Below are 16,754 nucleotides of genomic sequence, written 5' to 3'. Positions count from 1 at the left end.
AATATTTATTTACTTATGTAATGTATAATATAATATAACACATATATAATGTATAATATATAAATTAATATTATTTTATTTCTGTAAAAATGTGTTTTGCATATTTATATTATCTTTTACATAATGTTATTTGTTTTTATACAGCTACATAAATAGTATTATTATATACACTTTACGTATTTTTATTATATTTACATAAATAATTAATTTATATTGCCTTCCAATTCAATACAGTTCTCACTGCATGCTGTTTACATTCCATTCATGGTCAAAGTCACAATATTTTGTGCTTTTTCTTCTATATATTTTTCTTTATTATTGTGCTTTTTCTGTAATTAGCATGTTGTTATGCCATTGGAACACATTTACATTTACAAATACATTTACCCATTGGAATTGCATTTATATAAAATGTATATAAAATAACAAACATGACAATAATTTTTTAGGAGTGTAGGAGAACATTTAAAGATCTTGATTGATTTTTTTAATTATCAACAAAAAACCGTCTTGTAATTATCTTTGGCAGTGTAAGGTTTTTGAGGTACTCTTTGGTAATTTGGATATTTTTGATGTTTTTTAATAGGTGCTTCAGATCCGTGTTTTAGTTTCTTAGCTCTCAGAAAGTGTTTTTTTTTTTTTTTTTGTCAAGAACTCAAGAATAAATGCTCTTTTTTCTTGTGCTTCATCAGGCTGTAAAACACATTTTGATCCTTTGTTTAATAGTGTATAAGCTCTCGCATGGTGTGACAGTATTTCTTTTTTGACGCTCGGCCTTTGTTTACCTATTTGTAATAGTAATAGGCCCAGAAATGTGACTGTTACTAATATAGATGACAAATACAGTGGTCAATGAATTAACAGAGTAGTGCAGCAGCAGTTTTTTCACATTAAGCCCAGGCTGTTCATTCTGCCAAGGCAATTATATTCAGCACCGAAGCAGACTGGTGAGATCCGGGGCCAGTTTGTTGGCTCAAAATCGGCCTGACAATCACGTCTAAACACTCAGTGTCTGCACTGAGCATATCAGGAGGGTTTCCCTATCTGATCTCAGGTCAGAAAGACTGACATCCCCTACTATGTTATCTTTACTTCCAGGTCGTTTATCATTGCTGAAAGCTGGTCCGGAGGCATTGAAGTGTTCAATTTAATCATGACTGTGTGGCTGCTTACTCTTGGCGGTGTCGTGCGCTTTATGATAAAACTGAGTTGCCACCAGAGTGTGGCGAAAGCTTAGTCATAAGTGTGAAGTATGTCGCTGTGTCTTGCTAAAAACGGCCAGCAGAATCAATTAAAGAGCAGGAAGAAAGGAGATGGCAAGCGAGGGATCTAGTTTGGCTGGATTTCAGCTCCTTGGGAAGTGGGTCGTGCTGATGAATGATAACATGAGGGATAAACCTCGTCCTTAAAGGTGAAATGTGCACATTTCTAATGTTTAAATAGTTGCCAAAAATATATAAAATGACATGATAATTGACTATTGAGCGTTAGTTTTAGGAGAACCTTTAAAGATCTACCCAGCTATCAGGGAATGTTCTGGTAAAGTTCTCTCAAAGTTATAAACAAACATTCTTCCAGTAACATTAATAGAACGTTCATTCAAAGTTATCTGGTCTTTAAAGGGATAGTTCACCCAAAAATGAAAATTACCCCATGATTTACTCACCCTCAAGCCATCCTAGGTGTATATGACTTCCTTCTTTCAGACAAATCCAATTGGAGTTATATTAAAAAATGTCCAAAAGACGTCAAATAAAGTGCATCCATCCATAATAAAAAGTGTCCTAGACCACTCCAGGGGTGAATAAAAGCCTCCTGAAGCGAATCAATGCATTTTTGTAAAAAAAAAAAAATCCATATTTAAAACTTTATAAACCGTAACCTCTAGCTTCCGCTGACTGTCGTACGCGCGTTCATTCTGGAGGATCAAAGATCTTCTTATCAGTAATTATTTTTGGCCATAAGGTTCATGAGATGCTCTTTGATTTGGAGATTAAAATGTTTTGTTTCAAAGGTTCTTTAGATCAGTTTTGTGGTTTCTTCATAGCTAAAACTAGAGAATAAAAGCTCCTTTAAAGGTTCTCCTGATTGTCACGGTGTACCTACTGTGAGGAGCGAGGACGCAGGAAAATCAAAATCAACAGTCTTTATTGACATCAAGGAATCACACGCGGGACACGGGATCGACATTCAAGACAGCACGCTCGACTGAGGAAACACAGGGCTTAAATCATAGGATTAATCAAGGAAACTAATGAGGGAACACCTGGAACTAATGATGAACTAATCAGGGAACATAATGGGAACAGGACACACATGGGGAAACCAGGACATGGAGCACGTGGGGGAGGAAAACACAACACAAGACAGGAACAGTCTGACACTGATCATTTAGGTCCACATTTTTGTTTACTAGTTGAGAGTTCTGAAATAAATTATTCAGGATTAGATTTTTGTCTACAAAGTTTTTTGTAAAGCTGAGAGTTGTGAAGAATGAAATAAAGCTGAGAGTTGTGAAGAATGAAACTGTTATGCTTTCAAAACATTGATCTGGCATTACTCAGAGCAGGCAGACTAGGAGGCCATGGCGGAGCAGACAGAGTAGGAGGCCATGGCGGAGCAGGCAGACTAGGAGGCCATGGTGGAGCAGGCAGACTAGGAGGCCATGGCTGAGCAGGCAGACTGGGAGGCCATGGCGGAGCAGGGAGACTGAGAGGCCATGGCGGATCAGGCAGACTGAGAGGCCATGGCGGATCAGGCAGACTGGGAAGCTATGGCGGAGCAGACAAACTAGGAGGCACACGCGGGACACGGGATCGACATTCAAGACAGCACGCTCGACTGAGGAAACACAGGGCTTAAATCATAGGATTAATCAAGGAAACTAATGAGGGAACACCTGGAACTAATGATGAACTAATCAGGGAACATAATGGGAACAGGACACACATGGGGAAACCAGGACATGGAGCACGTGGGGGAGGAAAACACAACACAAGACAGGAACAGTCTGACACTGATCATTTAGGTCCACATTTTTGTTTACTAGTTGAGAGTTCTGAAATAAATTATTCAGGATTAGATTTTTGTCTACAAAGTTTTTTGTAAAGCTGAGAGTTGTGAAGAATGAAATAAAGCTGAGAGTTGTGAAGAATGAAACGGCCACTACGGATGGACCCATACTACCCCTCCCCCAAAAAAAATCCTTGGGGAGAATATTGTCTTTAGAGGCCCTCCATAGGCCTAACTCGGGAACTGTGGCCCTCCCTGGGCTTGACTTGGGGACTGGAGCCCTCCTTGGACAGGACATGGGGACTGGAGCCCTCCTTGGGCTAAACTCGGGGACTGGAACCCTCTCTGGTTCTGGCTCGGGGCAGGACACTCTCCAGACACCAGAGGATCCCTTCCCTCCAGCGTAGTCCCGTGGTGTCTGGGAGGTCCACAGGGCGATGGTAATAGGCCCCGTGCCAGAACAAAGAGTTGATGGTGGCGTTATCTAAAGCCGTCGCCGCGGCGAGCCCGCAGAACTCCCTGGCATACTCAACGAAGGGGAGATCTCTACAGGCTAGCACGATGAATCGTGCAGCGATCAACATTATCGCGGGGGGAACGGAAAACAAAAACACTTTTCAGAAAACGGAAACAAACAAGGGGAGAGGGGGCACCGCTTACTGTTTTGGTGCTGTCTTCTGTCACGATGTGCCTACTGTGAGGAGCGAGGAACCAGGAATGTGGAACGAGGAGAACGCAGGAGAATCAAGATCAACAGTCTTTATTGACATCAAGGAATCACATGTAGGACACGGGATCGACGTTCAAGACAGCACGCTCGACTGAGGAAACAGAGGGCTTAAAATCATAGGACTAATCAAGGAAACTAATGAGGGAACACCTGGAACTAATGATGAACTAATCAGGGAACATAATGGGAACAGAAAACACATGGGAAAACCAGGACATGGAGCACATGGAGGAGGAAAACACAACACAGGAACAGAGTCTGACACTGATCATTTAGGTCCACATTTTTGTTTACTAGTTGAGAGTTCTGAAAGAAATTAGTCAGAATTTGATTTCTGTCTACAAAGTTTTTTGTAAAGCTGAGAGTTGTGAAGAATGAAACTGTTATGCTTTCAAAACATTGATCTGACATGTCAACTTCTGATTCAGCCAATGGCTGAATTGTGGGCGGGACTATCTGTTTGATTGACCAATGGAAGACAGAGTGTTCAGGAAAAATCTTTATTTTTGCAGTTTCATTCGGTAAAGCTAGTGGAAATAAGTCACAGAATACAGAAATCACACACTAATATTGTTAAACTGAAGCTTGGTAGCTGTTTTTTTTGGTAGTTTCACTGAAAAAAATCTGGTAACACTTTATTTTAAGGACCAGTTCTCACTATTAACTAGTTGCTTATTAGCATGCATATTACGAGCATACTGGCTGTTTAGTACTTATACATTAATGCCTTAACAACTACCTTTCTAACTATTAATAAGCAGCAAATTAGGAGTTCATTGAGGGGAAACCACTTATGAACATGTTCCCTAATCTAAAGTGTTACTAAAAATGTTTGAAAATCTTTGAAACAATTTTCACTCAGAAATTGCAATATTTAATATATTAACTTTATTAATTAATAATTAATTAAAAAGAAAAATGGAAAATAGAAAATACAAGAATGAAAAAATAATTCAAAATATTTAAAAAAAGCTATAATAATAATAATAACACTAAGACAACGCTGATAATTATTAAGAAATGGCAATTCAATTTTGAATTAAATGTAACACTTTGAAGTGGAAAAACTAAAATAGTATTTTCTTGTAAAACATACTCTAATGATCTTTATTTACAACTTTGAAGAATAATTTTTTTACACTGTAGGATCCAGTTTGTGTTGATTAAACGTCACTTTAGCCTAACAGTAACTATATGTGGAAATATGATTTGTATCTCCTATAGTGAGGTCTCAGCCTCATCGGGATTTATCGTTTATCAATTCTATCAGTTGTTTGTATAGAACGAGACATAAACCCTCAGCATAAGATCAATTTGCTGCGAATGCGCTCCGTATTTCCCCGCAAAGCATGTTGTCCTTTATGATTCATGGTCTCAAAGAGCCTGGACATTCATTCAACAAATCACCCTCATACGTCTTCTTTACTGTCAGTTATGAAAATGTGTGAATAGAAAGTCAAACGCTGAATGGGAGTCTTATGGAGTCAAGGTTACACAGTTAGTGGCAGTTGTGTGTTTTTTTTTTCCTCGTTGAACTCGCGCCTGCTCCTAATGCATTTGCATTTATTAATACGGGCCGCAGTATTTAAGCGCAAAATTGGCAGAAAACTACGCCGCAGCCGTCAGACTCAAGGCTTCGGCACCCAAAACCAAAGCACATTCATCTCACACACCTGCCACGGCTGATAGGTGATACAGCCCAGAGAATTCATCATCCTCAGCCATATTTTGTCTACAGAATATACTGCACTTTCGCAAACATTTCTTTAGCTGTCAGTGTCGAGTGCATTTGGGAGAAAAAGCTATTTATTTTCTGTGCATGTCCAAACACTTAAAGGGGGTACTTCAGCCGAAAATGTTAAATCTGTTTTTTTGCTTATGTTATTGGAGCACAGAAGGTGAATTTTTGAAGAATTTTGGAAAAAAGACATCCAATTTAGATAGATAGATAGATAGATAGATAGATAGATAGATAGATAGATTTGGATTTTTTAAAGAAATTAAATAAAATGTATCACGGTTTCCAGAAAAATATTCATCAGCACAACTGTTTTCAACACTGATAATAATCAGAAATGTTTCTTGAGCAGCAAATCAGCATCTTAGAATGATTTCTGAAGATCATGTGATACTGAAGACTGGAGTAATGGTGCTGAAAATTCAGCTTTGAATCACAGATATAAATTACATTTGAAAATATATTCACATAGAAAACAACTATTTTAAATTATAATAATATTTCTCATTTTTTCACAAAATAAATGCAGCCTTGATGAGCAGAAGGGACTTTATATATATATGTATAAAAGGTATAAAACAAACAAAAAATAGTTGTGCACATGTATGTTGAATGTGTTTTGTATGTTGAAGTTAAGTTTAACTTAACTTAACTTATAGACCGTTTTGTGTGAGTATATGATTCTTTATGTTTTGTTTTTTTGAGCTTGACAGTCGTTGTCATTATGAATTGTTGTATATAAAAGAGCAGCATAAATTTCCTTTAAAAAAAAGCCCCCTGTGGTGTCCCACAGAACAAGATAACAGCATGTGGATCGTAAGCGAGTAAATAAAGTCCGAATTTTAATTTTGGAGTGAACTATTCCTTTAAATGTGCTCCATGTTTTATATCAGCAGCCTCAAACTCTCGCTAAAAGACGCTCACAGATGTGCGCTTGAAGAAGAACGGATAAAACACGACAAAATAGACGGCGGGACGCTGCAGGAGGAGCGACTCCCGAGCCGTGTCACATTCTACATGCGTATTTCATTTCACTCTTCAGTGCTTTCCCTGTGGCAGGGTGGGAACGCAGAGTGACCTGCTAGCAAGGTCAAAGGAGAAGTGTGCACCCATGAAGAAAGCAGCTAATCAGATATTTCTCACCCTTGAGGCGTCCGAGTTCTCCAGTAGTTTGGCGTCGGGCGTCTGGATGTTGCTTTTCCTCGTGAGCGCAGTGAAAGTGATTAGTTGTCGGTAATGGAGGGGAATGGTGTTAGTGACACGGCTCGACCTGCCTGCTATCTACACACGCACAAATAAATTGTTTATCTGTCTGTGGTTTCGCTTTCTGATGTTGCTCTAGTGGTTGAAAGACTCCATGACTCTATCAAGAGTTTTGTGGCTTTCGGTTTGTGTCTGCTACTAGTATAGTATGAGTATTAGTGCTGCAGTATGTAGTATGTGAACTGTGCCCAGTATGCAGGTTTTCTGTATGCATAGAAAAGCTAAATGATTAACTACATTGGTCAAAATGTGGACTAAACAGCCTTCCAACACTGTGTGCAATACTGTATCCCACAAAGCACTTGACTTGTCCTTTCATTTCAAGTGTTGCGAATATCAGCTGAGATTTTTATAATATCCTGATTCATTATTTAATAAGGCTTGCCAAAACTGTTTATTTTTTGTGTATTTATTACATAATAATAATATTTATTTATTTATTTATTTATTTAATTTTGCTTTAACATATATAGAAATAATATTATTTATTTATTTTAATACACTTATTTATATATTTGTATTTGTATTATTTATATAAATATGAAAGGAATTTTTAGTTGTGATGTGCATATTTTTTTTTACATATTTGCATGTTTTTAACAATTTTACATAAATGTACATTTCATATTGTTTCTTACATAAATATAAATATGTATTTATTCAAATACGTTTTTTTGTATCTTATATTTGTATTATGTACACAAATATAAATAAAAAGATTTAGTTATTTTTGGTACATCAATATAATTAAATAACATTTGTATTTATTTTAGTTTTTTACATATTTACATTTTTACATATGTATATTTTCATATTGTTTTTACTTTAATATAAATAATGCTATTTACTTATTTAAATACATTAGTTTATATATTTTTGTTATATATATTTACATGAATATCAATTATAATATTTATTTATTTATTTTTTCATATAATTAAATAACATTATTTTATTTTTACATATGTACATATTTTTTACAATTTGTTTACATAAATATAATATTGTTTTAAATAATGATAATGTTATTTGTTTATTTGAATGTTTATTTTTATTTTACATTTGTATTATTTACATATTATTTACATTTTTATCTTATTATTTTACATGAATTTAAGTAAAACATAATCATTTTTGTTTATTTAAATTAATCTATTTTATTTATTTATTTATTTACTTGAATGGCTTAAAAAATAAATAACCGCTTTTATTTCCAGGATGATACAGTAATTGACAGTCAATGTAGTGACATCAATGTAACATGCTGCTGTTGGAGACATGTATCATTGTGTAATACATACTGTTTCAGTTCTTTAAAAAAAATAGAAGGTAGTACAAAGCATACACAGTAGGCTAGTATTCATTGAGATCACAGCCGTGATCCCATATGCATTAGTGTGTTGTTTGTTTGTTTATATGCTTACAGCCAGCAAAGTTTTCTGAATTTCATTGCGAGTCTGGCTCCCAGCGGAGCGTCTTACTCATGTTTACTACGCTGCTGACGTCACTCACTCAGATGAGGACTCGTATATCACTGGCCTTCAGGACAGCAGCTCATTAGTAGTTAAAACAAGCAATTACAACATGCATGTCAAGAAAATTTATGTTTAATGTGATTTCCCCTCCGAGGGTGTCCCTCCATTAAGAAACTTGCATTCATCACACAGATCCTCCTGTCAGGGATTATCGTTTATAATAAGGGCTTCTCAAGCCTACAGACCCCTGCAAGAATCAAACGGCTTGATTTGAGGAGTAGCTCCTTAGTATGCAGATAAAACCAAACGAGATGAAACACGCGTCCCTGAAGGACCAGAACATGAACGTGTAGAAGTAGCTTGGGATCTATATTCCACTCGCACTGCATCTTTTAGAAATGATACATTTGAAAATATGTGTTCTATTTCGAACCAGCCTGATGTCACTGGAGAACCTTTGATGTTCCACAAAGAACTCATTCTCTCTTGGTGCTTAGAAAAGCATTGTGGTGCTTTAAAGATCAGAGACACCAAAACACTGATCTGAAGAACTACATGTAGTAGTAAATAATCAAACATCAAGACTGTTTAATTCTCTAACAGGGTTGCTGAGGCTAATTGTCACACTTTTTAATCCAGGGATTGATTGATTGATTGATTGATTGATTGATTGATTGATTGATTGATTGATTGATTGATTGGTTGGTTGGTTTATTGATTGATTGATATTTGATAATATACATCTACATTTAGTCATTTAGCAGACGCTTTTATCCAAAGCGACTTACAAATGAGGACAATGGAAGCAATCATATCATATATGATATATTATATCATATAATAATATAATATATTATAATATAATTTAATATTTTATATAGTATAATATATTTTACTACAAATATGATGTTATTTAAATATACAATATATCTAAATAAATAATGTTATTTATTTATTTTTAAATTTCAAAATAAACTTTATAATGTGTTATAGTTTATTTAATGGCTTTTCAGCAAAATCTAAACATTTTTCAAAAAATATGATGCTATTTAAATAAAACATATAGACAATATATCTGATTAAATAGTAGTAATAATAATATTTATTTATTTAAAATAAAATGTTGAAATTAATATTAAATGTCTATTTATTATATAAAATTGTAGTCCATTAAAGGGATAGTTCACCCAAAAACGAAAATGTGATGTTTATCTGCTTACCCCCAGGGCATCCAAGATGTAGGTGACTTTGTTTCTTCAGTAGAACACAAACGAAGATTTTTAACACAAACCGTTGCAGTCTGTCAGTCTTATAATGGAGGTGAATGGGAATCACGGCTTTGAGAGTAAAAAAAAACCATACACAAACAAAACCAAATTAAACCCTGCGGCTCGTGACGATACATTGATGTGTAAAGACATGAAGCGATCGGTCTGTGCAAGAAACTGAACAGTATTTATATCGTTTTTTACCTCTGATGCACTGCAATGTCTGAACTGTCCTGAGTGCGTTATCAACAGCCGGCGCGTGACGCGTCTTCTTCTTCTTGCTTTACAGCAGATCGCAGACTTATACGTGCATTACCGCCACCTATCTCTCAAATTGACACTCTATCTACAATCTCAATTAGGAGTGTCAATGGTCCATTTGATTACTTTTAGATTACTTTTGTACTTTTGTCCTACATCGCGACTTTAGAACTGCGCTGCCTAACATCCATCTGCCGAATCTTCGCTCTCTACCCGACAAAACGGACAAACTTCTTCTGCTTTCCCGAATAAATAAGGATTTTTCAAACTCTGCTGCTCTGTGTTTCATGGAAACCTGGCTGAATGAAGCCATTCCGGACAGCACGTTAAATCTGCCGGGCTTCCAGCAGTTCAGAGCGGATCACGACGCAGAATCAGCGGGGAAATCGTGTGGCGGCGGGACATGCTATTACATCAATGAGAGGTGGTGTACAGATGTAACAGCATTGAAGAAGATGTGCTGTCCCGATCTAGAAGCGCTCTTCATCAACTGTAAGCCGCGGGAGTTTTCTTCGTTCATTCTCGTAAGTGTTTACATTCCTCCGCAAGCGCACGTGAGCGCGGCGCGACAACAGCTGATTGATCAGATTACAGACACAGAGCAACAACACCCGGACTCTGTTTTAATCATTCTCAGGACTTTAATAAAGCAAACCTCACGCGTGAACTGCACGTGAACACATTACAGTAGAGTCGTTCAGATTCCTGGGCACCACCATCTCTCAGGACCTGAAGCGGGACATTCACATAAACTCCATTGTGAAAAAGGCCCAACAGAGGCTGTACTTCCTTCGCCAGCTGAGGAAGTTCAACCTGCCACAGGAGCTGCTCACACAGTTCTACTCGGCCGTCATTGAGTCTGTCCTGTGCACTTCAATAACTGTCTGGTTTGGCTCAGCTACAAAATCAGACTTCAGGAGACTACAGAGGACGGTTTGGACTGCTGAGAGGATTATTGGTGCTCCCCTGCCCACCCTTGTGAGGAAAAGGGATCAGAAAATCACTCTGGATCCCTCACATCCAAGCCATCTCCTTCTTAACTTTTGCCATCTGGCCGGCGCTACAGAGCACCGAACACCAGGACAGCCAGGCACAAAAAAAGTTTCTTCCCCCAGGGAATCGACCACATGAACAGTTAAATGCTCTCCCTATTGTGCAATAAAAATGTGCAATAACCTTATATTTATTTGATACCAGTCCATCCTAACATCTTATTCTATTCTATTCCATCTATAGCACACCTATACACACAATTTTTGTTTATTTATGTATATACATGTTTTTTTTTTCATATATCTTAATTTTTTTATTATCTGTGTTTTGTTGTTGTCTCTGTGCACTGGAAGCTTCTGTCACCAAAACAGATTCCTTGTATGTGCAAACACACTTGGCAATAAAGCTCTTCTGGCATAGATTTGAATACGATTATTTTGTACTGTATTGATATGAAAATACAAAAAGAAAGAAAATGTATTACATTCTTTCTTATAAACAACACAAAGTGCATTAAATAATACGTTGCATCAGGGTTGCATCATGTAATTAGTTTACATCAGATTACATGTAACCCAGCACTGATAAGTTGCTCTAATGCAAATGTGACAACTTGCCCCAACCTGACATCCTGAGCACACAGTTTCAGCCTTCATCATTCAGTTACTACTAATAGAGAAAACATGCATTTGTTTAACTGGACTTTTGACTCAAAGCCTGCTAGTTATTGAGATAAAGACTCACAAGTAGCCCCAGTGTCCCCTAAACAGTTGAAAAAGAAAAGGGTTCGTCATCTTTTGTGAATCTGAAGTGCTGCACAGACCCACTGAAGGACTTTTAAGCGTCTCCAGTATCGTGTGACTTTCTTCACAGACTTTCTTTGGTTAAAAAATAGCATGACGCAAGTGAGCTGTAGATCCGGAAGAAAATGACTTAACGCCACATGTTTGATCAGGAGGGCTTTCAGAAGTCACACAGTCTCAGACGTCCTTATAAACCCCCCCAAAAAACATACTACCACCCTCGGATCAGCTTATGATAATCTCAGCTAGTGCTGAATTAGGAATGCTGCAGAAAATATGAATTCATGTGTAGAGTTTCAGGACCTATTTCACTGGCCTTTGAGTCAGAAACACAGTCGTATGCAGCAGTGCAGGGAAATTTCCAGCTGCCGGACCATAAAACGGGTTAAACCTGCGCTGAGCTGAACGCACACCCAGATATATTGAGTTATAAACCAATTCTCTTTGTTAACTTGTACCGGCAGCGTCAATTAATATTTATTCATTGCGTACTTCACATGTACTGCATAGAAGAGGAAATTAAGAAGCAGATGGGAAATATCTCAGTGAATCTTAAGTTTCTCCCCGTAATGAAATCCATGCGGTTTTGATGCTTGAAAATATGTCACAGAAGCATGAGAACGATGCATTCAAATGGAGAGAATAATAAAACATGCATAGTCTCTTATGCATTTCTTTATGCATGCAACTGATGTTTGTTTCATGCATGTTGCAAGTCATGCAAGTCTCCACATAGAATGACGCTCGGCTCCACATGACGCTCTTGTCTCGCTGCTGTATTTATGTTTTATTCATGGCTAGCCGTCACAGGGATGCGTCTTGACGTTCGTGCCCACCTTGTTAGATAACGTTGCATTGAGTTAATCTGATGGCCGCTGATGTTTTCTGATGTCTCTACCTTCATTGTGCTCTGCCAGTCTGTCATCATGACATTTTTCCTTAATTGTTTTGCATTGTTAAACAGAATAATTCTGCGCAGCTGAAGGCTGCATTGTGGCCTGGCTGTCAGGTGTGTTTGCCCGAGATAAAGGCTCGGATCAAAGGCTGACGCGCTGACAGTGGGCTGCTCGGGGAGTTTGCTCAGTAGTTTCTGTGTAAGTTTGAATAAATAATGGGGGCAGATTGGCTGTAGCCTCTCATCAGATCGCGCGGCATTAGTCATTGAGTCGCAGAGCTCTGGCAGCTTTCAGACGTGCGGGGTTTGGATGTATTGTGCTGTTTAACAGGTTGAATCTTCACAGAAGCGTGAGACAGCTGTAGTGACACACAGTTAATGCTGCGTCTGCACTTCTGAGCTTCAGCTCTTACTGTCCAACACTTCAGTGAGATCTCCATAATGCACTGTATCTCAAGAAACCAGCATGCGCTATGACTTTTTGGATGCAATATCATGGTGAAGTAACTTGGTGTATTACATTAATAACATAGTATGTGAGTATGGTAATTGCTCAGTACCATGGTATGCTCTACATTTTCATGATCTTAAAAAAAACTTTTGATCCAAAGGCTTCTGCTTAAATTACTTCTTTGTTTTAATAATTGTTTACATTTATTTGTTTGTTTTTATATTTTTTATTTGTTTTAAATTATTTTAAATAATAATTATTATTATTATTAATATTATCATCATCATCATCATTTATTTTTGAAAGCTATTTCTGTTTTATTTGTTTTAAATATTCATATTTATTTTATTATTTCATTTGATTAATCTATTGTTTTTCATTTTTATTATTTTTAATAATTTGTTTACATTTATTTGTTTGTTTTTATATTTTTTATTTGTTTTAAATTATTTTAAATAATATAATTTATCATCATCATCATCATCATTTATTTTTAAAGCAATTTTTTGTATTTGTTTTAAATATTAATATTTATTATGTTTATTATTGTTGTGTATATTTATTGTTTTTATTTATATTGTTTTTTGTTGTTGTTTTAAACATTTTATTAAGTGTTTTTGATATTATTATAAATATTTTTAAATAATTTATTTTAAATAATTTGTTTTTATAAATGTGTTGTAGTGGAGGAACAACTGCAAGTGTTGCACCGTCCATATGAACTCCTTCAGTACTGTGTAAAAAACGTCCCATGTTGCACCGCACGCGCATGGTATGAATGTTGAAAATGTAAAAATCTCGTTTTGTTTGCATTTAGAGTGCTGCTGATTGCATGAAGTGGCTTGTCAGAATCAATATGAAAAGATGGAGATGCAGTCATTGAGGGAAGTCTCTGAAGAGCTCATCACTCGTTCTGTTTTACCAATTACTGGACACAGAAACCAGTCTGAAAGCATGCTATTGGCTGAAACCATGTCCAGCCCGTCCAATCAATGCAAACCCATGAGCTGTACACAGAAACACTGCTAATGATTGTGTAGAACAATAAATTAATATTGGCTTGCATACAGGGAAAAAGAGGCCAATGCAAAAACAGATGCGCTCAAACATGCACAATCTGCTCGTTTTATAAATGCACATTCACAACCTCAGCCTCGCATTTTTAATGACAACACGAACATGTCAGCATGAAACACAGCTTGCAACACATCCATAATTCAATGCATTTGCAATTTATTTTCATTGGATTTTTAATGTTTTATTTTAGTTTCGTTTTTTTTCTTTAGAATTTTGTTTTTTGTTATTTATCATTTATTTATTTTTAAATGTTTTAATGTTTATTTTATTCATTGTTATTATTATTATTATTATTATTGAAAGGAGTGTCTCTATTTTTTTATTACCTTGCACTGTTCAGTCACTTACTTGGGTAAGTGGTTTTGTCATATTAGTCGGTTTTGAGCTCCTTTTATCGTCAGTGTTCTTTAAATTGATGACTTTCTGTGTTGTCTCTTGCACTGGAGTTCAACTCTTCTCTGACTGTGTGAAATGGTTTAATAGGCCCTCAGCAGCTGTTGTGAGAGAAATTAGGTGATTGTTGGCTTGTCACTGCGTTTCTGCATCCTCAGATAAGTCTGAATATGTAAAAGTGATATCAAGCGCTATGAGGTATGAGGAGGTTTAATCAGCGCGGGCCGCGTGTATGATGAATTATCGTCATTAGCGCTGCTCTCCTGGTGTCATTTACATTTGTATGGGTTTCTGGAACCGGCAAGCAAATTGTAAAAGCAGAGCGGAGATGAGCCTTCGTATCTGTCAGGACATTACGGCTTCCTATCAATCAAAAACACCTCGCCGGCGGCTTGTGCTCGTTTGCTTCTCCATTATAAACTCCAAGGGGTTTTCAGGAAGAATCGATTGATTTGAGAAGAACGTTTCAGTTCGGTTTGTGGACATTTCATTGCTCAGGTGATGCTCTTTCAGAGCTCAGGATACTTGTTTCATCGTTGGCATTTCAGAAGTTCATTAAGAGAAATAAAACTAAAATGAGAAAATTGAGATGCAGTGTGTATGCAGATACACTCTTATTATTGGCATCTATGTAGGTTTATTATTGGCATGGAATGTGGATAATGAAAATGGAAACATACAGTAGAATCTTTATAATGAAAAAAAAAAAGTTCTTTGGACTTTTAGAATGTTCTAAGAACTAATAAAAATGGTTCTTTTAAGAACTGATACCCGAAAGGTTTTTTTTTAAGAGTGTATCAAATGAATGTGGAGAGCAGCTCAGATAATTTGATGAGAAATGATTGAGTTCATATTTAGATCGCAGACTTTTGGTTGTAGATAGTTTGAGAAACTCTGGAAAAAAAAGCAGTAAAATCAAATTTCTACTCCATTTAATATCATTTAGGTGTATAGGGGAAATGTATTATTATTGATTTATATTAATTATTCTATTATTTACCTTTTAAAACAGTGCTTACACTTATTCATTCATTTATTATTATTTTTCCCTATTTTTATTCTTTTTACCTGGTTTGCATCAACTTTGCTTGGATATCTTCATTTATTGAATACATATATTATAATTATTATATACTTTAACTAAACTAAAATTTGAAAACTTTTGATGCATTTGGAATATGAGAAACTAAAAAAGTCCAATTGTAAACATTTACATTTTTTTAAAAAGCAAAAATGTTGAGATTAAAAATATAATATAACTATGTTTATAAAGTGCTTTTATGTCAAAGAAGACATTAAGAAACATACATGCACCCCTTTCAAATGTTTGGGACCTATAAGATTTAAAAAATGTTTATTCTGTTAACCAGAGCTGCATTTATTTGATTAAAAATGACAGAAAAATAGTGAAATATTATTTCTATTTAAAATAGCTTTTTCTATGTGAATATATTGTTAAATGTAATTTATTGCTGTGATCAAAAACTGAATTTTCAGCATCATTACACCAGTCTTCAGTGTCAGAAATCATTCTAATATGCTGATTTGCTGGTTTACTTATAACGTCTCAGGTTACTTATGTAACCATGGTTCCCGACTATTTATACTATAGTCGCACCGGTAGTGACGTCATGGCTGTCGCCGGCCAACGAGTTGGTGTTTTTTCAATGTATGCTTCAGACACGGGTCACGATGAGGCGTCCCCCATAGCGACCCCTAGAGGACGCAGTTCGAAGTTCCCATGAAAGGGAAACATGTTACATTGTCGAATCATTCGAGATTTCTTTCAGCTGGTGTGTGAAGGCTATTGCAGTGAAATCTGTCGCTGAGCTCTTTTCTATAGATCAGGTTTGTTTGAAGTCAGCTAGTCGTCCATTACTAGCTCTCCTCAAGCTTTGATTTGAGCGTGACTGAACCGAAAGCCTCCATACTGCGAAAGGATCCTCTCCACAATCAGCGGCCGCGGGATGAGCTGCAGGGGCCTTTGTATTGATCAGCGGCTGAAACTGTTTTCTCACTGAAAACAAGGGAAAGAAAAGGGCCAGAAGGACATGTTTTTAAAAAAATGAAAAAATCACAACTGTGAAAACCATCACAGGGTCCAGCGCTTTCACTATACGGCTCTCTGATATGAAAATGAGAAGCTATTTTTCTAAAGTATGGCTTCAGAATGATAGATTAGAGGGAAGATGATCGCAGCAATCGAGTTCAGGTGTCTGCTCAAAGTTCCCGTGTTTTATACATTGGACCAACACACTATATAGAGCTTTATTTTAAAATATTACTTTTTATTTCATTTTTGTTTTATACGTTTTAAATATTAATATATTATATTTTTGCGTTGTTTGCATTTTTTTTTTTTTACTATTGTTATTATAGTTTTTTTTTAATATGC

The 16,754-nt window shown here is 36.1% G+C and overlaps 1 protein-coding gene across 1 annotated transcript in view; it reads left to right on the top strand.

Annotated features, from left to right (window-relative positions):
• The first annotated feature begins 3,925 nt into the window (after window positions 1-3,925).
• The window catches only part of LOC107687381 (contactin-associated protein-like 4), a 119,633-nt gene continuing 106,804 nt past the window's right edge, over window positions 3,926-16,754 (top strand). Inside the window, exon 1 of the mRNA XM_016484676.1 lies at window positions 3,926-3,998. Coding sequence (XP_016340162.1) covers window positions 3,926-3,998 — 73 coding nt within the window. The remainder of the gene's footprint in view (window positions 3,999-16,754) is intronic.

Source organism: Sinocyclocheilus anshuiensis, unplaced genomic scaffold (assembly GCF_001515605.1).
Source record: "Sinocyclocheilus anshuiensis isolate Anshui unplaced genomic scaffold, SAMN03320099.WGS_v1.1 scaffold3005, whole genome shotgun sequence".
NCBI lineage: Eukaryota > Metazoa > Chordata > Actinopteri > Cypriniformes > Cyprinidae > Sinocyclocheilus > Sinocyclocheilus anshuiensis.
Note: the sequence above shows the minus strand (reverse complement) of the source record. Positions and strands in the feature narration are given on the sequence as shown.